This window comes from Scyliorhinus torazame, chromosome 12 (assembly GCF_047496885.1).
Source record: "Scyliorhinus torazame isolate Kashiwa2021f chromosome 12, sScyTor2.1, whole genome shotgun sequence".
Taxonomy (NCBI): Eukaryota; Metazoa; Chordata; class Chondrichthyes; order Carcharhiniformes; family Scyliorhinidae; genus Scyliorhinus; species Scyliorhinus torazame.
This window is the reverse complement of record NC_092718.1, coordinates 2,574,070-2,598,310: the sequence shown is the minus strand read 5'-3', so window position 1 is coordinate 2,598,310 and position 24,241 is coordinate 2,574,070. Positions and strand designations below refer to the sequence as shown.

Genomic DNA, 24,241 nt, shown 5'->3' with positions numbered 1-24,241 from the left:
GGGTGGGGGGGAGAGAGAGAGAGCCCCGGAGGGTGGGGGGGGGAGAGAGAGAGAGAGAGCCCCGGAGGGGTGGGGGTCGGGAGAGAGATGAGAGCCCCGGGGGGGGGGGGGGGGGGAGAGAGAGAGCCCCGGAGGGTGTGGGGGGGGGAGAGAGAGAGAGCCCCGGAGGGGTGGGGGGGGGGGGAGAGAGAGAGAGCCCCGGAGGGGTGGGGGGGGGGGAGAGAGAGAGAGAGCCCCGGAGGGGTGGGGGGGGGAGAGAGAGAGAGAGAGAGCCCCGAGGGGTGGGGGGGGGAGAGAGAGCCCCGGAGGGTGTGGCGGGGGGGGGGGAGAGAGAGCCCCGGAGGGGTGGGGGGGGGGCGAGAGAGAGCCCCGGAGGGGTGGGGGGGGGGGAGAGAGCCCCGGAGGGGGGTGGGGGGGGGGGAAGAGAGAGCCCCGGAAGGGGGGGGGGGGAGAGAGAGAGAGAGAGAGCCCCGGAGGGGGGGGGGGGGGAGAGAGAGAGCCCGGAGGGGGGGGGGGGGGAGAGAGAGAGCCCCGGGGGGGGGGGGAGAGAGAGAGCCCCGGGGGGGGAGGGGAGAGAGAGAGAGCCCCGGAGGGGGGGGGGGGGAGAGAGAGAGAGCCCGGGGGGGGGGGGGGGAGAGAGAGAGAGCCCCGGGGGGGGGGGGGGAAGAGAGCGAGAGATCCCGGGGGGGGGGGGAAGAGAGAGAGCCCCGGGGGGGGGGGAAGAGAGAGAGCCCCGGGGGGGGGGTGGGGGGGGATAGAGAGAGAGAGAGCCCGGGGGGGGTGGAGAAGAGAGAGAGAGAGAGAGAGCCGGGGGGGGGGGGGGAGAGAGAGCCCCGGAGGGGTGGGGGGGGGGGGGAGAAAGAGAGAGCCCGGGGGGGGGGGGGAAGAGAGAGAGAGAGAGAGCTCCCGGGGGGGGGGGGAGAGAGAGCCCCGAGGGTGGGGGGGGGGAGAGAGAGAGCCCCGGAGGGGGGGGGAAGAGAGAGCAGGAGAGAGCCCGGGGGGGTAGAGAGAGAGAGCCCGGAGGGGGGGGGGGAGGAGAGAGAGAGCCCCGGGGGGGGGGGGAGAGAGAGAGAGAGCTCCCGGGGGGGGGGGGGGGGAGGGAGAGAGAGCTCGGGGGGGTGGGGGAGAGAGAGAGAGCCCCGGAGGGGTGGGGGGGGGGGAGAGAGAGAGAGCCCCGGGGGGGGGGGGGGGAGGGAGAGAGAGAGAGCTCCGGGGGGGGGGGGGGGGGGGAGAGAGAGAGCCCCGGAGGGGTGGGGGGAGAGAGAGAGAGAGAGCCCCGGAGGGGGGGGGGGGAGGAGAGAGAGCCCGGAGGGGGGGGGGGGGAGAGAGAGAGCCCCGGGGGGGGGGGGAAGAGAGAGAGCCCGGGGGGGGGGGGGAGAGAGCTCGGGGGGGGGGGGGGGAGAGAGAGAGCCCCAGGGGGGGGGGGGGGAGAGAGAGAGCCCGGGGGGGGGGGGGGGGGAGAGAGAGAGAGCCCCGGAGGGGTAGGGGGGGGGGGGAAGAGAGAGAGAGAGCCCCGGAGGGGTGGGGGGGGAGAGAGAGGGAGCCCCGGAGGGGTGGGGGGGGGAGAGAGAGAGAGCCCCGGGGGGGGGGGGGGGAGAGAGAGAGCCCGGAGGGGTGGGGGGGGGGGGGGGGGAGAGAGCCCGGAGGGGTGGGGGGGGGGGGGAGAGAGAGCCCCGGAGGGGTGGGGGGGGGGGGGAGAGAGAGCCCCGGAGGGGTGGGTGGGGGGGGGGGGGAGAGAGAGCCCCGGAGGGGTGGGGGGGGGGAGAGAGAGCCCCGGAGGGGTGGGGGGGGGGGGGGGGAGAGAGAGCCCCGGAGGGGTGGGGGGGGGGAGAGAGAGCCCCGGAGGGGTGGGGGGGGGGAGAGAGAGATCCCCGGAGGGGTGGGGGGGAGAGAGAGAGAGCCCCGGAGGGGTGGGGGGGGGGAGAGAGAGAGAGAGAGCCCCGGAGGGGTGGGGGTCGGGAGAGAGAGAGAGCCCCGGGGGGGGGGGGGGGAGAGAGAGAGAGCCCCGGAGGGGTGGGGGGGGAGAGAGAGAGAGCCCCGGAGGGGTGGGGGGGGGGGGGAGAGAGAGAGAGCCCCGGAGGGGTGGGGGGGGGAGAGAGAGAGAGAGCCCGGAGGGGTGGGGGGGGGAGAGAGAGAGAGAGAGAGAGCCCCGGGAGGGGTGGGGGGGGGAGAGAGAGCCCCGGAGGGGTGTGGCGGGGGGGGGGGGGGAGAGAGAGCCCCGGAGGGGTGGGGGGGGGGAGAGAGAGAGCCCCGGAGGGGTGGGGGGGGGGAGAGAGCCCGGAGGGGTGGGGGGGGGGGAAGAGAGAGCCCCGGAAGGGGGGGGGGGGAGAGAGAGAGAGAGAGAGCCCGGAGGGGGGGGGGGGGGAGAGAGAGAGAGAGCCCCGGAAGGGGGGGGGGGGGGGGGGAGAGAGAACCCCGGAGGGGGAGCGGGGCCGGGGCGGAGCCCCGGAGGGGGGAGAGCGGGGGGGGGGGGGGGGGGGAGAGCCCCGGAGGGGGGGGGGAGCCCCGGAGGGGGAGGGGGATGGGGGGAGCCCCGGAGGGGGATGGGGGGAGGCGGCGGTCTGGGGTCTGGCACCGGCAGGGATGGGCCATGTTCTGGTTTTACTCTGGTTAACAATGACTAGGACCGGATGTAAACAGCAATGAAGCAAGCAGGAGTTGGCCTTTGAGCCTGCTCCACCACTCCGTAAGATCATATCTGCTTGTGGTCTCTGTCACCCTGTAACCTGTGATTCACTTGTCAATCCAAAGTCTGTCTTAACTGTTAAAGACCATAAGACATAGGAGTGGAAGTAAGGCCATTCGGCCCATCGAGTCCATTCCACCATTCAATCATGGCTGATTTCAACTCCATTTACCCGCTCTCTCTCCATAGCCCTTAATTCCTCGAGAAATCAAGAATTTATCAACTTCTGTCTTAAAGACACTCAACGTCCCGGCCTCCACCGCCCTCTGTGGCAATGAATTCCACAGACCCACCACTCTCTGGCTGAAGAAATTTCTCTTCATCTCTGTTCTAAAGTGACTCCCTTTTATTCTAAGGCTGTGCCCCCGGGTCCTAGTCTCCCCTGCTAATGGAAACAACTTCCCTACATCCACCCTATCTAAGCCATTCATTATCTTGTAAGTTTCTATTAGATCTCCCCTCAACCTCCTAAACTCCAATGAATATGATCCCAGGATCCTCAGACGTTCATCGTATGTTAGGCCTACCATTCCTGGGATCATCCGTGTGAATCTCCGCTGGACCCGCTCCAGTGCTAGTATGTCCTTCCTGAGGTGTGGGGCCCAAATCATTACCAGCATTGCAATTTATGCCTTGAACTGAGGTGACCAATGTTTCAAAAAATGGTAGAAACTTACCATAATTTTTGTTGGTGTGTACTATTTTAAAAAAATAATTTAGAGTACCCAATTCAATTTTTCCAATTCAGGGGCAATTTAGCGTGGCCAATCCACCTACCCTGCACATCTTTCGGTTGTGGGGGAGAAACTCAGGGAAACATGGGGAGAATGGATTGGTGTCTACTATTGAACAAATGCTTCGACTAAAATACTTGGAACTAGTGCTTCCTACATGCACTAGCTGCCTGACATTTGCCAAACCCCTTGGAGCTGTTGAGCTGTGACAGGCAATTCCTCGTATAGTGTGAAGATGAGATTTTTGTGTATGATGCGCCACAAGCTGATACAAGCTCGATTATTAGGGAATGTCGGCCTTTAAATACCTTTGTGTGCACTGTGTCTCTGATGTAGATTTAGATTCATTGTCACGTGTAGCAAGGTACAGTGGAAATATTGTTCTGCGTCCAATCCAGACAGATCATTCCATATGTGATAAACGTAGGACATAAGATAAATACACAATGTAAATACACAGACATTGTGTGACAATACAGAGTGTAGTACTAATCTAGAGAAGATGCGTGAAGAGATCAGTTCAGTCCATAAGAGGGTCATTCAGGAGTCTAGTAACAGTGGGGAAGAAGCTATTTTTGAGTCTGTTAGTGCGTGTTCTCAAACTTTTGTAAATCCTGCCCAATGGAAGAGGCGGGAAGACAGGATAATCTGGGTGGCAGGTTGATTATGCTGCCTGCCTTCCCGAGGCAACGGGAGTTGTAGACAGAGTCAATGGATGGGAGGCAGGTTTGTGTGATGGACTGGGCTGTGTTTGTAACTGTACTTTCTTGTGGTTTGGGCCGAGCAGTTGCCATACCAAGTTATGATGCAGCCAGATAGAATGCTTTCTATGGTGCATCTGTAAAATTTGGTAAGAGTCAATGTGGACATGCCAAATTTTCTTAGTTTCCTGAAGTATAGACACTGTTGTGCTTTTCTGGTCATAGCATCGACATGGGTGGACCAGGACAAATTTGTTTTGGTAATTTAGAGTACCCAATTAAGCGGCAATTTAACATGGCCAATCCACGTACCCTGCACGTCTTTTTGGGTTGAGGGGTGGAACCCACGTAGACACGGGGAGAATGTGCAAACTCCACAGGGACAGTGACCAGGGCCGGGATTGAATCCATGAGGCAGCAGTGCAAACCATTATGTCATCGTGCCGCCCCGGACCAAGACAAATTGTTGGTGGTGTGTACACCTCAGAATTTGAAGCTGTTAACCTTCTCCACCTCTGCACCATTGATGCATTTCTGCACCTCGGCACCATTGATGCTGACAGGGGTGTGTACTTCGCTTCCTCAAATCGATAGCCAGCTCCTTAGTTTTGCTAACATTGAGGGAGAGATTGTTCTCATTACACCATGCCACTAGGTTCTCTTTCTGACCCACTACGGTTGTGTCATCAGCAAACTTGGAGTTGGAGCCAAATTTTGCCACAGAGTCGTATGTGTACTTGGAGTATAGTAGGGGGCTAAGTACGCAGCCTTGCGGAGCCCCGGTATTGAGGACTTTCGTGGAGGAGGTGTTGTTTATCCTTACTGATTGTGGTCTATGGGTCAGTAAGTCGAGGAGCCAAGTCTTGATATGTGCTTGACTGGGATTATGGTGTTGTAGATGGAGCTGTAGTTAATGAATAGGAGCCTGACATAGATGTCCTTGTTGTCGAGATTCTCCAGGGATGGGTGTAAGGCCAGGGAGATGGCATCTGCTGTGTTGTGGCGGGATGTGAATTGCAGTGGAGTTGATGTGTCTCATGACCAACCTCTCGGAGCATGTCATAATGATCGATGTCAAGGTAGTCATTGAGACACGTTGCCTGGTTCTTTTCTGGCACCTGTACGATGGTGGTCGTCTTGAAGCAGGTGGGAACCTCGGAACAGAATACGGAGAGGTTGAAGATGTCTGCAACACACCTGCCAGTTGGCCGGCTTAGGATCTGAGTGCACGACCAGGACTCCTTCAGGACCTGTTGCATTCCATGTGTTCACTTTCAAGAAGGCCAATCTGACTTCGGAGGCTGTGACGTTGGGTATGGAAGTGTCCAAGGCTGTTGGGACAGTTGACAAAGGTTTGTTGGCTTCCTGCTCGAGACGAGCATAAAATGTATTGAGTTCATCGGGGACAGGGCAGCACGATGGCGCAGTAATTAGCGCTGCTGCTTCATGGCACCTAGGACCTGGTTTGATCCGGATCCGGGTCAGTGTGTGGAGTTTGCAGATTCTTCCCATGTTTGCATGGGTCTCATTCCCACAACGCAAAGATGTGCTCGGTAGTGGATTGACCACGCTAAATTACCTTTAATTGGGAAAAAAAGAATTAGGAACTCTAAATTTTTAAAAAAGAGTTAATTGGGGAGAGGTGCGCTGTTGCTGGAGATTCTACTCGACTTTGCCTTGTAGCCCGTTGTGTTGCTCCAGCCTTGCCACAACCGATGAGAGTCCGTGTCGTTAGTCTGTGACTCTAACTTAGTCTGGTATTGTCTCTTGGCGTCACTGATCGCTTTTCAGAGGTTGTACCTAGATTTCCTGTATAGGTCAGGGTCGCCTGCCTTGAAGGCCTCAGACCTTGACTTCAGTAGGCAGTGGATCTCCCGGTTAAACCATGGTTGGGGTATGCACTTTCTACATTATTTGGCACGCAATCACCAACCCACTTACTGATGAAGTCGGTGATGATGGTGGCATGGTCGCCTAGGTTGGCCACAAAGTTCTCGAATATGGATCAGTCCACCGACTCCAAGCAGTTGCATAGGAACTCTTCTGTTGCCTTGGACCAGCATTGCATAACCTTAACCGGATTCTCCTGCGCTTATAGGCTGGGAGAAGGCGCACTGTCTTGTGGTCCGATTTTCCAGTGTGGTTGGGGGATGGAAGGCGCCCTTGATGTTTGTGTAGCAGTGGTCAAAGATGTTGGGCCTCCTGGTGGGACAGGAGATTTGGTGAAATTTTGGCAGAACACTCTTGAGGTTGGCCAGGTGCCAGTGCCGGGAGTCCCCGGTCACGATGAACAAGACCTCCGGATATTCTAATTCACTGTTATCTAAAACAGTTAGGTTCCTCTCTGCTATTGAAGTGCATTAGGTACCAAGAAACATCATCTTGAACTCGACGTTAACTCTTCTCTCTGCACAGATGTCGCCAGACCTCGGGCAGCATCTTAATTCCCTCGTCTATTAATTACTACTCAGGTTTGTTTCATTTAAAAAGTTATTTCTACTTAACAGTGATCACTGAGCAGGACTGCTCTCTTGTCATTGAGTAACAGTGGAATTGGCTTTACCTTGAGTGGGCATGTCCCAGCTTTGGCCCAATAGGACTAATGTTGAATTTGGTATGCTGGCCAAAATATGCTTGTGATCTGAGAAACTTTAGGATGTGAAGTTTGTGTTCAGTACTTGACCCTCTGGAATGATATTTTATTGTGAAAATATTTTCCCCCGAAAATCAATTTCTTGCATTGTTCGTAAGATATAGGAGCAGAACCATCATTTTTTTATTTATTCTTTCATGGAATTTGAGCATTTGTTGCCCGTCCCTGATTGCCCTTGGACTGACTGGCTGGCTACGTCATTTCAGAGGGCAGTTAAGAGTCCACCACATTGCGGAGGGTCTGGAGTCACTTTTAAGCCAGACCGGGTAAGGGCGGCAGATTTCCTTCCCTGAAGGACATCAGTGACCCAGATGGGTTTTTACAACAATCAATGGTAGTTTTGTCATCACCATTACTGAGGCTGGCTTTCGGTTCCAGGTTTTTATAGAACCATAGAAAAATGAGAGCATGGAAAAGAGTGTTTTATGTACTCTAAATGATTTTCTTCTGTTTCTGCTGTAGGCAGTGTGCAAATTAGTTTGTTGTTTAAAACAATAGAGGAAAGACCAGCGTTTCTTCAAAATGCCTGCAGTATCAAGTGATGCAAAAGAGTTGTATCTGTCTACTTGCCTGGCTGACCTCAATAAGAAAGCAGAAGTGAAACTGGAAAAGAAAAGCACCAAAAAGTAAGGAAATGTGTATGAGCATTCAAATGTCTCCTTTTAAACTCTAAATAAATATCTGACAAGGCTGTGATATTTGAGGAAAACTGAACCAATCAAACCAGAAACATTCACCAAAGAACAAATTAATTGACTTGTGCCAGTAGTATTTTTTAATCAGTTATCAGAAATGCACTGTTTGAAACACATTCAAAGTAACTCTCAAAAGGAAATTGGAAGAAATGGTTAAAAAGGTGGAAAATTTTCAGGGTTATGGGTAAAGACCAAGGTGAGGACTAATTACACAGCTTTTTAAAGAACCAACTGCTATGTTTTTCTGAAAGGCCTCCTGTACTGTATGATTCAATGATTGATTGGCTCCCTTAGGGTTTGAATCACAAACTGTATTTTAATTAAATCACGTTTTGTGTGAATGTTGTGAAATCTGGAGGTTTGCGATGCAGGCTGTGTTCTGCACTGTTGGCCTTAGTTGGGTGACGAAAGAATGTGTTGGAATGGAAAAGTGAGGATAACCCCCAAATTTCTTCCAAACAAAATGCTGGAATCTGATCATCGGTAGACTAGTCAGTTTGCCCTGGTGTTACCTATGCTCTGCAGAAACATCTTTTTTGCAATAGGTACAATGTACTAAAAGTGCAGATTGGCAAGTGCCGTTTACCAACTTATACTGTAGGCCACGGTGTTCAAAGAACTTTAGGCAATCGAATAACCGGAACACAGCGTCAGGAAGGAACACTGCACTGGGAGAAATGATTTAACAGAACAAATTATAGTACACTGGCTATGGAGTGGAGCAACAGTGGATAAGCAGTTTAAGATGAAGTCACTCCACATATATTGCTGCATCATACCATTATTCCACAGTAATGTTGAGCAGATGTCCTGCAGCATCTGGTTCCAAATTGTGTGACAGCACAATATTTTTTTTTGTTTTCATACTTTTATTCAATTTTAGCAAATTTTCAACAACAACCCCCCCCCTTACAGAAAAAGAAAAGCATAAAACACACAGATCAACATCGTACACTTATATTGCGAATTCCCCAATGTACGAACCCCCCCCATGAAACAATAACAAACACCTACCTGAAACTCTTCCTCCCCCCCCCCCCCCCCGTGCTGCTGCTGACCACCTCCTAACGTTCCGCTAGAAAGTCTAGGAACGGTTGCCACCGCCTGAAGAACCCTTGCACAGAACCTCGCAAGGCAAACTTTACCCTCTCCAATTTAATGAACCCTGCCCTGTCGCTGATCCAGGCTTCTGCGCTTGGGGGCTTCGCATCCTTCCACTGTAGCAGAATCCTCCGGGCTACCAGGGACGCAAAGGCCAGAATACCGGCCTCTTTCGCTTTCTCCACTCCCGGCTCATCCAATACCCCAAATAATGCTAACCCCCAAATCTGCTTGACCCGGGTGTTCACCACCTGAGACACAGTCCTCGCAAAGCCCCATCAAAACCCATCCAGCGCCGGGCACGTCCAGAACACATGGGCGTGGTTCGCTGAACTCCCCGAGCACCTCACACGCCTGTCCTCTACCCCAAAAAACCTACTCAACCTCGCCCCTGTCATATGCACTCTGTGAAGAACCTTAAATTGTATCAGGCTAAGCCTGGCGCAAGAAGAGGAAGAATTAACCCTACCCAGGCATCAGCCCATAGACCCCCCATCTATCTCCTCCTCTATTTTCAGAGTCGCCACCACCACTGGACTCGTGGTGTACCTTGTCGGCGGGAGCGGCAGCTGTGTCGTCACCAGCGCTCTCAGACTCGTGCCCACACAGGACGCCATCTCCAGCCTCTTCCACGCTGCCCCCTCCCCCTCCATTATCCACTTGCAGATCATCGCCACATTGGCAGCCCAGTAGTACCCACATAGATTGAGCAACGCTAGCCCTCCTCTGTCCCTGCTACGCTCCAGAAACACCCTTTTTACCCTCGGGGCCTTATTTGCCCACACAAATCCCATGATGCTCCTGCTGACCCGTTTAGAAAAGGCCTTGGGGATCAGGATGGGAAGGCACTGGAACACAAAGAGGAACCTCGGAAGGACCGTCATTTTCACCGACTGCACCCTACCCGCCAACGACAGTGGCAACTCCTCCTCCATCTACTCCACCAGCCGCGTCAAATTGAGCTTGTGCAGGGCCCCCCAACTCTTACCCACTTGGATCCCCAGGTACCGAAAGCTCCTTTCCGCCCTCTTCAGCGGAAGCTCGTCTATCTCCCTTCCCTGGTCCCCTGGGTGTATCACAAAGAGCTCACTCTTCCCTACATAGAACGATACAGCGCAGTACAGGCCCTTCGGCCCACGATGTTGCACCAAAACAAAAGCCATCTAACCTACACTATGTCATTATCATCCATATGCTTATCCAATAAACTTTTAAATGCCCTCAATGTTGGCGAGTTCACTACTGTTGCCGGTAGGGCATTCCACGGCCTCACCACTCTTTGCGTAAAGAACCTACCTCTGACCTCTGTCCTATATCTATTACCCCTCAGTTTAAAGCTATGTCCCCTCGTGCCAGCCATTTCCATCCGCGGGAGAAGGCTCTCACTGTCCACCCTATCTAACCCCCTGATCATTTTGTATGCCTCTATTAAGTCTCCTCTTAACCTTCTTCTCTCCAACGAAAACAACCTCAAGTCCATCAGCCTTTCCTCATAAGATTTTCCCTCCATACCAGGCAACATCCTGGTAAATCTCCTCTGCACCCGCTCCAAAGCCTCCACGTCCTTCCTATAATGCGGTGACCAGAACTGTACGCAATACTCCAAATGCGGCCGTACCAGAGTTCTGTACAGCTGCAACATGACCTCCTGACTCCGGAACTCAATCCCTCTACCAATAAAGGCCAACACTCCATAGGCCTTCTTCACAACCCTATCAACCTGGGTGGCAACTTTCAGGGATCTATGTACATGGACACCGAGATCCCTCTGCTCATCCACACTTCCAAGAACTTTACCATTAGCCAAATATTCCGCATTCCTGTTATTCCTTCCAAAGTGAATCACCTCACACTTCTCTACATTAAACTCCATTTGCCACCTCTCAGCCCAGCTCTGCAGCTTATCTATATCCCTCTGTAACCTGCTACATCCTTCCTCACTGTCGACAACACCACCGACTTTAGTGTCGTCTGCAAATTTACTCACCCACACTTCTGCGCCTTCCTCTATTCATTGATAAAAATGACAAACAGCAACGGCCCCAGAACAGATCCTTGTGGTACGCCACTTGTAACTGAACTCCATTCTGAACATTTCCCATCAACCACCACCCTCTGTCTTCTTTCAGCTAGCCAATTTCTGATCCACATCTCTAAATCACCCTCAATCCCCAGCCTCCGTATTTTCTGCAATAGCCTACCGTGGGGAACCTTATCAAACGCTTTGCTGAAATCCATATACACCACATCAACTGCTCTACCCTCATCTACCTGTTCAGTCACCTTCTCAAAGAACTCGATAAGGTTTGTGAGGCATGACCTACCCTTTACAAAGCCATGCTGACTATCCCTGATCATATTATTCCTATCTAGATGATTATAAATCTTGTCTCTTATAATCCCCTCCAAGACTTTACCCACAACCGACGTGAGGCTCGCCGGTCTTTAGTTGCTTATATCCGGAAAAGTCCCAAACTCCCTGAGGATCCGCATAACCTCTGGCATCCCCTCCACTGGGTCCGCCACATACAATAACAGGTCATCGGCATACAGCGACACCCGCTGTCCCCCCCCCCGGAACCAGTCCCCTCCAGTTCCTGGAGGCTCAATTGCCAAATTGCCAATGCGAACAACAAGGGGGATAGGGGACACACCTGTCTCGTCCCCCGGTACAGCCGAAAGTATTTTGACCTCCGCCGGTTCGTGGCTACACTCACCACCGGAGCTTCATAAAGTAGCCTAACCCAACTGATGAACCCCTCCCCGAACCCAAACCTCCTCAGCACTTCCCAAAGATACTCCCACTCCAACCTATCCGAGTCCATAGCCACTACCTCCGCTTCCTCCTCCACTGCAGGCATCATAATTACGTTGATGAGCCTCCGATCATTGGTGTTCAACTGCCTACCCTTCACAAATCCCATCTGGTCCTCGTGAATCACCCCCGGGACACAGTCCTCAATTCTGGTAGCCAACACCTTCGCTAACAGCTTCGCATCGACGTTGAGGAGCGAGATCGGCCTGTATGACCCATGCTGTAATGGGTCCTTGTCCCGCTTCAGGATCAGCGAGATCAGCGCCCTGGACATTGTCGGGGGCAGGGCCCCCCCCCCCCTCGTCTCATTGAAAGTCCTCACTAGTAGTGGGCCCAACAGGTCCATGTACTTCCGGTAGAATTCCACCGAAAACCCATCCAGCCCCGGGGCCTTCCCTGCCTGCATACTCCCCAACCCCTTAACCAGCTCCTCCAGCCCAATCGGTGCCCCGAGCCCAATCACCTGCTCCTCCTCCACCCTCGGGAACCTCAGCCAAAAATCGGTGCATCCCCTCCCTCCCCCGTCGGGGGCTCAGACCTATACAGCTCCTCCTAAAAGTCCCTGAATACCCCATTTATTCCCACCGCACTCCGCACCGTGTTCCCCCCCTCTATCCCTAACTCCTCCAATCTCTCTCGCTGCCTCCTGCTTCCGAAGCTGATGTGCCAGCATCCGGCTCACCTTCTCTCCCCCCCCCCCCATATTCGGACACCGCCCCTTGCGCTTTCCTCCACTGCACATCTGCCTTCCTGGTAGTCAACAGGTCGAATTTGGCCTGGAGGCTTCGTCGCTCCTTGAGTAATCCCTCCTCGGGGACCTCTGCATACCTCCTGTCCACCCTTAATATCTCCCCCACCAATCTCTCCCTCTCTCTCCACTCCTTCCTCTCCTTATGGGTCCTAGTGGAGATTAGCTCTCCCCTGACCACCACCTTCAGCGCCTCCCAGACCACCCCCACCTGCACCTCCCCATTGTCGTTAGCCTCTAAATATCTTTCAATGCACCCCCGGATCCACCCGCTCACCACCTCATCTGCCAACAGTCCCACATCAAGGCGCCACAGTGGGCGCTGGGCCCTCTCCTCCCCCCAACTCGAGCTCCACCCAATGCGGGGCGTGGTCCGAGATGGCTATGGCCGAATATTCCATGCCCTCCACTCTGGATTAGTGCCCTACTCATAATGAAGAAATCTATCCGGGAGTAGGCTTTATGGACGTGGGGAAAAAAGGGAAATTCCCTGCCCCCCGAATGGGTCCACCCCCCCATCTGGTCCATAAACCCCCATAGCACCTTGGCCGCCGCCGGCCTTTTACCCGTCCTGGACCTGGAGCGGTCCAGTGCTGGGTCCAACACCGTGGTGAAGCCCCTCCCCCCAATATCAAGCTCCCTGCCTCCAGGTCCGGAATCCGACCCAACATGCGCCTCATGAAGCCGGCATCGTCCCAATTCGGGGCGTATACATTCACTAGTACCACCCGCACCCTCTGCATACTGTCCTCCATTATCTGCCACGATGTTCAGCGCCTCAAACAACACCCGCTTCCCCACCAAGATCGCCACCCCTCGATTCTTCGCGTCTAACCCAGAGTGGAAAACCTGCCCTACCCACCCCTTTCTCAGCCTAACCTGATCTGCCACCTTCAAATGTGTGTCCTGGAGCATAAGTAGGCCAGCCACGTGTCCGCGTCTCCCGCATCCTCCATTCACCCAGGCGGCGGACCTCCGCCCCGACTCCCTCTCCGAACTCCAGCTCCCCTTTGGCCAATGCAGCAGCAACCCAGTTCCTCCCCTTGGTCCTCCTCCCATGGCACTCCCGTAAGTCAGCTGCCTCCTGCTGACCCAGGCCTTTGTCGACCCTCCAGTGTGAGAATCTCTCCTCCCCCTCCTGGCAGTCAGCATGCGCTCCTCTCCAACACCGCCCTTCCCCCCGGCCCCGCCCCCTTCCTTCCCTAGCGCGGGAAAAAACCCGTGCTTTCCACCAAACCGGCCCCGCCCTCTGGCGCAGCCCCCTTTTGCGGCCTTATCTCCGCTCCCCCACGTCGGGCCTCCCATTCCTCCTCAGCGGGGCCCCGTTCTTCCAAACACCGACGCCCACACTCTCTCACAATTCCCACTTAGAACCATTTACCCAACCCCACCCAGCACCAAAGAAAACAGAACAGAGCATCCCCCAAAACACAATAACCACAATAACCCCCCCCCCCCCCTCGGCACCCCCTCCCAACAAACCCTCAGTCCGTGTCCAACTTTTCAGCCTGGATAAAGGTCCACGCCTCCTCCAGCGTCTCAAAGTAATGGTGTCGGTCCTTAAACCTGACCCACATTCGCGCCGGCTGCAGCATCCCGAATTTCAGCCCCTTCCAATGCAGAACCACCTTGGCCCGATTGTACCCGGCCCTCTTCTTGGCCATCTCCGCGCTCCAGTCCTGATATATACGGATCTCTGCATTCTCCCACCTGCTGCTCCGCTCCTTTTTAGCCCATCTCAGGACACACTCCCTGTCCACAAAGCGGTGGAACCGCACCATTACCGCCCGTGGTGGCTCGTTGGCCTTGGGCCTCCTCGCCAGGACTCGGTGAGCCCCATCCAGCTCCAGGGTCCTCGGGAAAGCTCCTGCGCCCATCAGCGTGTTCAGCATCGTGACCACATATGCTCCAGCATCCGACCCCTCCACTCTCTCCGGGGGTCCCTGAATCCAAAGGTTCTTCTCCCTCGACCGATTCTCCATGTCTTCGAACTTTTCTTGCCACTTCTTGTACTGCGCCTCCACCTTCACCGCCAGGCCCAAGATCTCGTCCTCGTTCTCCGAGGCCTTTTGCCGCACCTCCCGGATCGCCGCCCCTTGGGCCTTCTGGGTCTCGACCAGCTTATCGATCGATGCCTTCATCGGCTCCAGCAGCTCTGCCTTCAGGTCCGCAAAACAGCGCTTGAGGAACTCCTGCTGCTCTTGCAACCATTGCGCCCACGCTGCCTGGTCTCCACCCGCTGCCATCTTGGTTCCCCTCCCTCGCACTTTTTGCTGCACCAAAATCACTTTTTTCACCCCTCCACTCCTGGTCCAATCTATACAATGCCGGGGGAATCGTACTGTCGCCTTCCCACACTGGGAACCGTCGAACAAATGCCGCTGGGGCCCCTAAAAAGAGCCCAAAAGTCAGTTTCTGATGGGAGCTGCCGAACGTGTGACTTAGCTCCGCATAGCTGCAACCGGAAGTCAACAGCACAATATTATTGAGAGCCTTCCTCAATGGCTGAATTCAAGTCTGTTTCACCTTCATTCTGGATGCCAGTTATGAACTCAGCCCTCCGCTGCATTGTGCTGGGATTCTGGGCCACAAATATTGGAGCCCACTACCTCGTGCTGCAGTTTGGATAATACAAGAACTGTAGATATTGAAAATGCATTTTCATAGAATCATAGAATTTACAGTGCAGAAGGCCATTCGGCCCATCGAGTCTGCACCGCCTCTTGGAACGAGCACCCCACTTAAGCCCAAGCCTCCACCCAATCCCAGTAACCAGACCTCACCACCTTGGATACTAAGTACAATTTAGCATGGCCAATCCACCTAACCTGCACATCTTTGGACTGTGTGAGGAAACCGGAGCACCCGGAGGAAACACATGCCGGGAATCGAACCAGGGACACTGGAGCTGTGAAACAACTGTGCTAACCACTGTGCTACCATGCTGCCTTTAATTTTAATTTTATTCATCTTGTATAAGCACGTCTAAAATGGGGAATGTGCCCATGAAGTCCTAAACCTACACTCTGGGAAGAGGTAAAGGAGTCCTTATAACCCAGAATATCAGACGCTTTCGCCTGATCAAGGCAATGGAATTCAACCATGTATTACCTCCCTCGGCTCAGTTTATCTTTTTTTAAAATAAATTTAGTATACCCAATTCATTTTTTCCAATTAAGGGGCAATTTAGCGTGGCCAATCCACCTAGCCTGCACATCTTTCGGTTGTGGGGGCAAAACCCAAGCAAACACTGAGAATGCACAAACTCCACATGGACAGTGGCCCAGAGCCTGGATCGAACCTGGGACCTCGGCGCCGTGAGGCAGCAGGGCTAACCCACTGCGCCACCGTGCTGCCCAGCTCAGTTTAGCTAACTACACAAATGGGAAATCAGATCTGGCTCGTCCTGCTCAGTATTGCCTGAACGGAACCATTTGGTGAAACTTTAATACAACTTGATGTCCTGATTAAGAAATTCGAAGTATACTGTAATGCATTGAAGCATTTTTGTCAACGCTGATGGAGAAGAAAGATTGTTTAAATGCAAATTACTGCGGATGTTGGAATCTGAAACGAAAGAGAAAATGCTGGACAATCTTAGCAGGTCTGGCAGCATCTGTAGGGAGAGAAAAGAGCTAACTTTTTGAGTCCAGTTACTCTTTGTCAAAGAAAGATTGTTTGCAGTGTTCAAGCTATTGTAACCTATAAGAATTATGTTTTTCTCTGAATCATTTTCCTTTATTTTTCAGCTATGTTACTAGTGCCTGTAAAATTTTCAAGGCTGCAGAAGAGTGTAGGTTGGATAGAGATGAGGAAAAAGCATACGTCCTTTACATGAAGTACCTGGCTGTGTACGATCTAATTCGGAAAAGAGCTGATTTCAAACTCCAGCAGGTAATTGGCTATTCTGTTTTATGCATTTCTGTGCAGCTTGCATCAATATCATATATCACTCTTCATATAGTTGTCAAAGTTAAACACACGCGGAGTCTTTGCATTCTTGTGACTTATTGCTGATGCTGCTCTCATGTTTTCTGTAATTAATATAGTCCCTTTGGGAGTTTTTTTTTTTTTAGAAAACTGCCAGATGTAAACAACTGTCTATGTAGTTTGATCTGGAAAGTATTGAACAGCCTTTGACCATTGGGATACATTTTCATAGAATTTCATAAGAGTCCCTACAATGCAGAAGGAATCTATTCAGCCCATCGAGTCTGCACCAACCCACCGAAAGTGCACCCAACCTAGGCTCACGCCCCCATCCTAACCCCACCCAACCTTTTGAACACTTAAGGGGCAATTTAGCATGGTCAATCCACCTAACCTGCACATCTTTGGACTGTGGAGGAAACTGGAGCACCCGGAAGAAACCCATGCAGACACGGGGAGAACGTGCAGACTCCGCACAGACAGTAACCCAAGACCTGAATTGAACCCAGGCCCCTGGTGTCGTGAGGCAGCAGTGCTAACCACTGTGCCACCATGCTGCCTAAATCTTATTGAGTTCTGTCAAAGAATTGTGGTTAACATTTTCTTGCTCTAACTTCTAAATTTGAGTGCTACTGACCTTTTCGGGGTACTTGTGCTGGAGAAGTTGGTGGTGTCACTGATTCCGGGGCATAATCATGGGCATGTCCAACTGTTGAACTGTGAAAACACTGAACAGTAAACCCTGGGCTTTATCCAGGTTAGCTAGCAATGGTAGCTACATTTCAAAAATACTCTGCTGGCTGTAAAGCACTTTGCAACTTCTCTCCCCCTCTTCTCAATACATCCCAGAACATTTAATATCAGAAATTGTTTTTTACGGTTAATAATTTAATTTTAATAACCTTTATTGTCACAAGTAGGCTAACATTAACACTGCAATGAAGTTACTGTGAAAATCCCCTAGTCGCCACATTCCGGCGCCTGTTCAGGTACACAGAGGGAGAATTCAGAATGTCCAATTCACCTAACAAGCACGTCTTTCGGGATTTGTGGGAGGAAACCGGAGCACCCGGAGGAAACCCACGCTGACACGGGGAGAACGTGCAGACTCCGCACAGACAGTGACCCAAGCCGGGAATCGAACCTGGAACCCTGGTGGCGTGAAGCAACAGTGCTAACCACTGCTACTGTGAAGTCACGTCAGCATATGTAAATTACCAATTCAATCTCAGTAAGAACTTGCGAAAGCAAATGAGTTGAATGAACAATTAATCTACTTTTGCTGAAGTCCTAGAGTGGAGGTCTGATGAATGTTATTAAATGAGCCAAGCTGACCCTTGTTATAACGTGAAGCAAAACCAAAGATTGCTGGGCATACTCAGCAAGTCGGGCAGCATTTCTGGAGAAACAAACCGTTAATATTTCAGGTTGAAATGCACTTTCATCAGAAGTGAAAGATACAGAAATGTAAGAGTTTTAAATATAACAAAAGGGGGAATGGTGGGGTGGGGGGGGGGGGGGGGGGGGAGAAGGGAAGCTCTGCAATAGGGTGGAGAGATTAAATAACGAAAGATTTCACAATGCAACAACCAAACAGTGGTAATGGATACAATGAAGAAGCAAAGTGTCCAAATAATGTGGATGACTATGCAGCAACCAGCTGAATGCAACATAAAGGAATAAAGAGACAAGACAAGACCAACGCAGTAAAACAAAAACAAATCAAAACACAGAACACAATGAAGGCTGAGATTATCATCTAAAATTGTTGAATTTTGTTGAGTCTACAATAATAATAATAACCTTTATAATAATAATAACCTTTATAGTAATAACCTTTATTGTCACAAGTAGGCTTACATTAACACTGCAATGAAGTTACTGTGAAAAGCCCCAAGGCTTTACAAGGCTATAGAGTGCCAAATCGAAACAGAAGATCCTGTTCCACGAGCTTTTGCCAAAAGGTGGTTGCATTTTTAAAGCTAGATGCTGATTATAAAATAGATTTTTTTTTTTAAAGTTCATTCTTAGGATGTTGGGGTTTCTGAGAAAATGGAATTTATTTTCTGAGTCTTATACTGAAGGGACTTGCTGGGCTAGTTGAGAGGACAAAGAGTTGACCATGTTGGTGTGGGACTGTTCTTTGTAGCCATACTAGGTAAGCATGTTGGAAATTGGTGAACTAGGTATGTTTTTACAACAATCTGATGCCAATTATTTTTAATTTCTAGATTCTTAAAACAATTCAAATTCTCAGACCTATTCTCTGGATTACTGGTCCAGCAATATAGCCACAGCGTTACTGAAGGCATAACTATTAGACTAGCACCCCTAAAAAGAGGATTAAATTCCTCCTCTTTAATGACAAATAGTAACTGTTCTTTTTCATAATGAAGACCTATTAAGAAAACCACAGGCTGTGCATCTAGTGAGTCAGTACCAGTGTTTCCCAATCTTGATCAGAGGGACGCAGGATTGTTCAATATTTGCTGGCTGCAGGTGGGTATTTAATTGGCATTCTCACAAAGGATGGAACTTGTCTGCTAACCTTGGGGGTTGCACAGCTTTCTGAGCGCGACCTAATTAACTACTGCCAAGGTTGAAGTTTGAGCAATGACCATGTTTTGTGTTCAGTAGCTGGATTCTTATCGTTAAGTTCAAATCCCACCATGACCTTGCCCCTTGGTATCTCTAACCTCCTCAGATATCTGTGCTCCAATTCAGGCCTCTTGAACATCCTGATTTTTAATCACTGCAACATTTCCAGTCCTGTCTTAATTACTTTGGTCCTAAGTGCTGGAATTCCTGATTTAAAACTCCTCTTTGAAGGCGCTCCTAAAATCCTAAATTTTTGATCGAGGTATCGGTATTTGTCATGGCTGTGTAAAGCTTTGTTATTTACACTCTTTGGAAACAGCTAAACACCTCTTACTACATTATAGGTCCTATAAAAATGAAAGGCAAGTTGTTGTTTAAACTATTCCAGGTTTGATTAAAAATGACTACAAATCTTGTCCTAAGCCCAACAGTGTGATCTAAAACATTCTAAGTTTGCGGAGCTTTTTTAAGCTGGTATTTACTGAGGAATTACTTCTTGGGGTCGTTTTTAGTTTGTGGGTTGTGGGAGAAAAGGAAAGATGGTTTTGTAGCTTATGCCCTTGGCTTGCTTGTGTTGTTGGCAAAGGAGTGAAGCAATGCTGGCAGCAGTTACCAGGAAAAAGATGCAGACTTTGTATCCAGGTGTACACAATTGATAATTTAAAAGAACAAAAGCAAATGGTAGAAATCTGAACTACACCTGATGAAGGAGCTACACTCTGAAAGCTTGTGAATCCAAATAAACCTGTTGGACTTTAACCTGGTGTTGTAAGACTTCTTACTAAATAAAAAATAAATGTTAGACGTGCAGGTCAAGCCTAATCATTTTGGGTATGATTGGATGATTGGTCTCTGAAACTGGTTATGGCAGGCTGGAAAAACTCCTTCGTACAATGACCAAAGTGGAATGGAAAGGGGAGCACCGGGCAAGTCTCGTTGTTCAGCCACGTTCACCTCATAGACAAATGCTCTGCTTTTAACGCTTGACCTGCACTTATTCTCTGCCGTGTTTCAGTCAATCTATCAACAGATTTTGACAATCTGGTTCTACCAGTTCTGATGAAAGCTCATATTCAGTGTTGACATGCTTTTCTTCTTTCGACACGATCTGCAGTGTATTTGCAACATTAAACATTTCTGTTTGTAAATGTTGTATGACTGCAGCCATTCTTGCTCAGGGCTACAAAACAGTTTTAATTGGTTGGATCTCCAGGATAAGTATATAAAAGTGTAATATATTTATTTCAGGACTACTACCTTTCCCTACTTGGCCCTACAAGCTTCAGAAAATCCATAGAGGAAGCAGAAAGACTCTCTGAAAGCCTCAAGTTAAGGTCTGTACAGTTGTCCTGATTCCTGTAGGTTTGCTAATGATGCCAGTGTAGTTGGGGAAGTATGTTTTCAGGAATAGGTAAGAAGTATGTGGGGAGATATAGACAGGTATATAGAGAGAGATATAGTGCAGGTTCAGTGGGCAGTTAGGAAGGCAAATGCAATGTTAGCATTCATGTCGAGAGGGCTAGAATAAAAGACTAGGGATGTACATCTGAGGCTGTATAAGGCTCTGGTCAGACTCCATTTGGAGTATTGTGAGCCGTTTTGGGCCAATTGGAAGGATGAGCTGGCCTTGGAAAGGGTCCAGAGGAGGTTCACAAGAATGATCCCTGGAATGAAGAGCTTGACGTATGAGAAACGGTTGCGGACTCTAGGTCTGTACACGTTGGAGTTTAGAAGGATGAGGAGGGATCTTATTGAAACTTGCAGGATACTGCGAGGCCTGGATAGAGTGGACGTGGAGAGGATGTTTCCATTTGTAGGAAAAACTAGAAGCAGAGGACACAATCTCAGGCTGAAGGGACGATCCTTTAAAACAGATGAGGAGGAATTTCTTCAGCCAGAGGGTGGCAAATCTGTGGAACTCTTTGCCGCAGAAGGCTGTGGAGGCCAAATCACTGAGTGTCGTTAAGACAGAGATAGATAGGTTCTTGATTAATAAGGAGCTCTGGGGTTATGGGGAGAATGGGTATCAGCCATGATTGAATGGCGGAGCAGATTTGATAGGCCGAGTGGCCTAATTCTGCTCCTATGTCTTATGGTTTAAGTCTGTGGGCAAAATGTGGCACATGGTGTAAAATGTGGGAAAATGTGAACTTGTCCACTTTGGGAGGAAGACGAGAAAAGCAACATATTGTCTAAATGAGAGAGTCCAGGATTCGGTGGTACAGAGGGATCAGGGTGTCCTGATGAATCACAGAACGTTAGTCTGCAGATACAGTAGTGATTAGAAAGGCAAATGGGAGACTTCCAGTTGCGGCGATGCATTGCTAAGCCGCACGTTTCGGCACCTCCCGTTTCAACGGACTATTGGGCTCTTATCGGGAGCCCCAACGGGAACTTATTTGGCCAAACCCACTGTGAGGTGACAAAGGAAGCAGTGCCCCCGGGGGTGGATGGAAAGTAGCGGCCAGATTACGGAGGATCCTTTGGAGCAGCGGCAGAGAAGAGAAGGGAGAAGCAAGATGGCGGCCGAGGGAGCCCAGATGGTATTGGGCCCGGAACAGCAGGAGTTCCTCCGACGATGTGTGGAGGAGCTCAAGAAAGAGGTGCTGGCGCCGATGTTACTGGCAATCGAGGGACTAAAGGAAACACAAAAGGTCCAGGCGATGGAGCTCCGTGGAGTGAAGGCAAAGGCAGCCGAGAACGAAGATGAGATACAGGGCCTGGTGGTAAAAACGGAGACGCACGAGGCACTACATAAGAGGTGCATAGAAAGGCTGGAAGCCCTGGAGAACAGCTCGGGGAGGAAGAACTTACGAATTTTAGGTCGCCCCGAAGGAACAGAGGGAGCTGATGTTGGGGCGTATGTGAGTACGATGCTCCATACTCTAATGGGAGCTGAGGCCCCAACGGGCCCCCTGGAAGTGGAGGGAGCGTACCGGGTCCTCGTGAGAAGACCAAAGGCAGGGGAAACACCAAGAGCAATGGTGGTGAAGTTCCATCGCTACAGGGACCGAGAGATGGTCCTGAGCTGGGCTAAGAAGACACGGAGTAGCAAATGGGAGAACGCGGTGATACGCGTGTATCAAGACTGGAGTGCGGAGGTGGCGAGAAGGAGGGCGAGTTTCAACCGGGCCAAGGCGGTGCTCCATAGGAAAAAAAGTCAAATTTGGGATGCTGCAGCCGGCGAGACTGTGGGTCACGCATCAGGGCAAACACCACTACTTCGAGACGGCGGAGGAGGCATGGACATTTATTCAGGATGAGAAATTGGACTAGACTTAAGAAATTGATGTCCGGAGGGAGGTAGCGAGGTGGTGGCACAGAAATGTAAAGTGGGGAGAGGGGAGGGCTACTGTATAATAATGTTGGGCGGGGAATATTTCTCCCCCCGATTGGGGGGGGGGCACGAAGAAATGTGTGCGCCGGTGGGACAGGGAAGGGGAATGAGGGAACTGCGCCATTAGGGGAGGGGCCGAGAGGAAAGCGCGGGTATTTTCCCGTGCTATAGAAATTATAGCGGGAAAGGGGGCGCAGGAAGGAAGGGAGCCTCATACGCAGGGAGGTCAAAGAATGAACGGGGGAAGCCGAGGTCAGCCAGAGTTAGCTGACTTCCGGAAGCAATATGGGGGAGTAATCAAGCTAGAGGGGGATCAACCGGGGAAGGGGGGGGGGGGGGTTTAACTGGGTTGCTGCTGCTGAGGGTAAGGGGGAGCTGATACGAGACGAGGTGGTCGGGACGGGAGGGCGCCGTCTGGGGGACAGATGGGTGCGTGAGACCTGGGTGAGGTGATGGCTTAAAAAAGGGGATGGCTAGTCGATGAGGGGGGCAGGGTAAATGGCCCCCCAATTCGGCTGATCACGTGGAATGTGAGAGGTTTAAATGGGCCGATTAAGAGGGCAAGGGTGTTTGCGCACTTAAAGAGACTGAAGGCGGATGTGGTTATGCTCCAGGAGACGCACCTGAAGTTGGCGGATCAGGTTAGACTAAGGAAAGGATGGGTGGGACAGGTATTCCACTCAGGGTTGGACGCGAAGAACAGAGGGGTGGCAATACTGGTGGGAAAACGTGTATCGTTCAAAGCTAAGACCATAGTGGTGGATAGTGGGGGCAGGTATGTGATGGTGAGTGGCAGATTGCAGGGTGAGGCGGTTGTGCTGGTGAACGTATATGCCCCGAACTGGGATGATGCGGGATTCATGAAGCGAATGTTGGGACGTATCCCGGACCTGGAAGTGGGAAACTTGTTAATGGAGGAGGGACTTCAACACAGGGCTGGACCGGTCCAGATCCAGGACTGGGAGAAGGCCGGTAGCGGCCAAGGTGCTTAAGGGATTTATGGAACAAATGGGGGGAGTAGATCCGTGGATATTCGCCAGACCGATGGGTAAAGAGTTTTCCTTTTTCTCCCACGTCCATAAGGTATACTCCCGGATAGACTTTTTTTGTTTTGGGAAGGGCACTGATTCCGAAGGTGGCAGGAACGGAGTACTCGGCCATAGCCGTTTCAGACCACGCCCCGCATTGGGTGGATCTGGAACTGGGAGAGGAAAGGGAGCAGCGCCCACTCTGGCGATTGGACATGGGACTACTGGCGGACGAGGGGGGACTACTGGCGGACGAGGGGGTATGCGGAAGGGTGAGGGGCTGTATCGAAAGATACCTGGAGGTAAATGACGATGGGGAGGTCCAGGTGGGGGTAGTATGGGAAGCGCTGAAGGCGGTGGTTAGAGGAGAGCTGATTTCCATCAGAGCCCACAAGGGGAAACGAGGGTAAAGAAAGAGAGAGATTAGTGGGGGAAATTTTGAGGGTGGATAAGAAGTATGCGGAGGCCCCAGACGAAGGGCTATACAGGGAAAGACTAAGATTACAGATGGAGTTTGACCTGCTGACCATGGGAAAGGCAGAGACACAGTGGAGGAAGGCACAGGGGATACAATATGAATATGGGGAAAAGGCGAGCCGGCTGCTGGCCCAACAACTTCGGAAGAGGGGAGCGGCGAGAGAGATTGGAGGAGTTAGGGACGAAACAGGAAAGGTGGAGCAGAGAATAGGGAAAGTGAACGAGGTGTTCAAGACATTTTATGAGAGGCTGTACAAGTCCCAACCCCCGGAGGGGAAAGAAGGAATGATACACTTTTTGGATCAGCTAGAGTTCCCGAGGGTGGAGGGGCAGGAGGTAGCAGGTCTGGGGGGGCAGATTGAGGTGGATGAGGTGATCAAAGGAATAGGGAACATGCAAGCAGGGAAGGCCCCGGGACCAGACGGGTTCTCAGTGGAATCTTATAGGAAGTATATGGACCTGCTGGCCCCGCTCTTGGCGAGAACCTTTAATGAGGCTAAGGAAAGGGGGACACTACCCCCGACGATGTCGGAGGCGACGATATCGCTAATTCTGAAACGAGACACAGATCCGCTGCAGTGCGGGTCATACAGGCCCATCTCCCTCCTAAACGTAGACGCCAAATCTGCTGGCCAAAGTGATGGCGACAAGGATAGAGGATTGTGTCCCAGGGGTGGTACATGAACACCAGACAGGGTTTGTAAAGGGGAGACAATTGAATGCCAATGTACGAAGGCT

The 24,241-nt window shown here is 51.7% G+C and overlaps 1 protein-coding gene across 2 annotated transcripts in view; it reads left to right on the top strand.

The window, feature by feature from the left end:
- Positions 1-2,573: 2,573 nt before the first annotated feature.
- Positions 2,574-24,241, top strand: part of usp8 (ubiquitin specific peptidase 8) — a 63,068-nt gene continuing 41,400 nt past the window's right edge. The window contains exons 1-4 of one of the 2 annotated variants that reach the window (XM_072470275.1): positions 2,574-2,686; positions 7,237-7,400; positions 15,883-16,027; positions 19,910-19,995. In XM_072470275.1, coding sequence (XP_072326376.1) covers positions 7,297-7,400; positions 15,883-16,027; positions 19,910-19,995 — 335 coding nt within the window. In that variant the 5' untranslated portion in view covers positions 2,574-2,686; positions 7,237-7,296. Of the gene's footprint in view, positions 2,687-6,474; positions 6,593-7,236; positions 7,401-15,882; positions 16,028-19,909; positions 19,996-24,241 lie in introns of those variants that run through there. The other variant, XM_072470276.1, reaches the window with a different exon arrangement.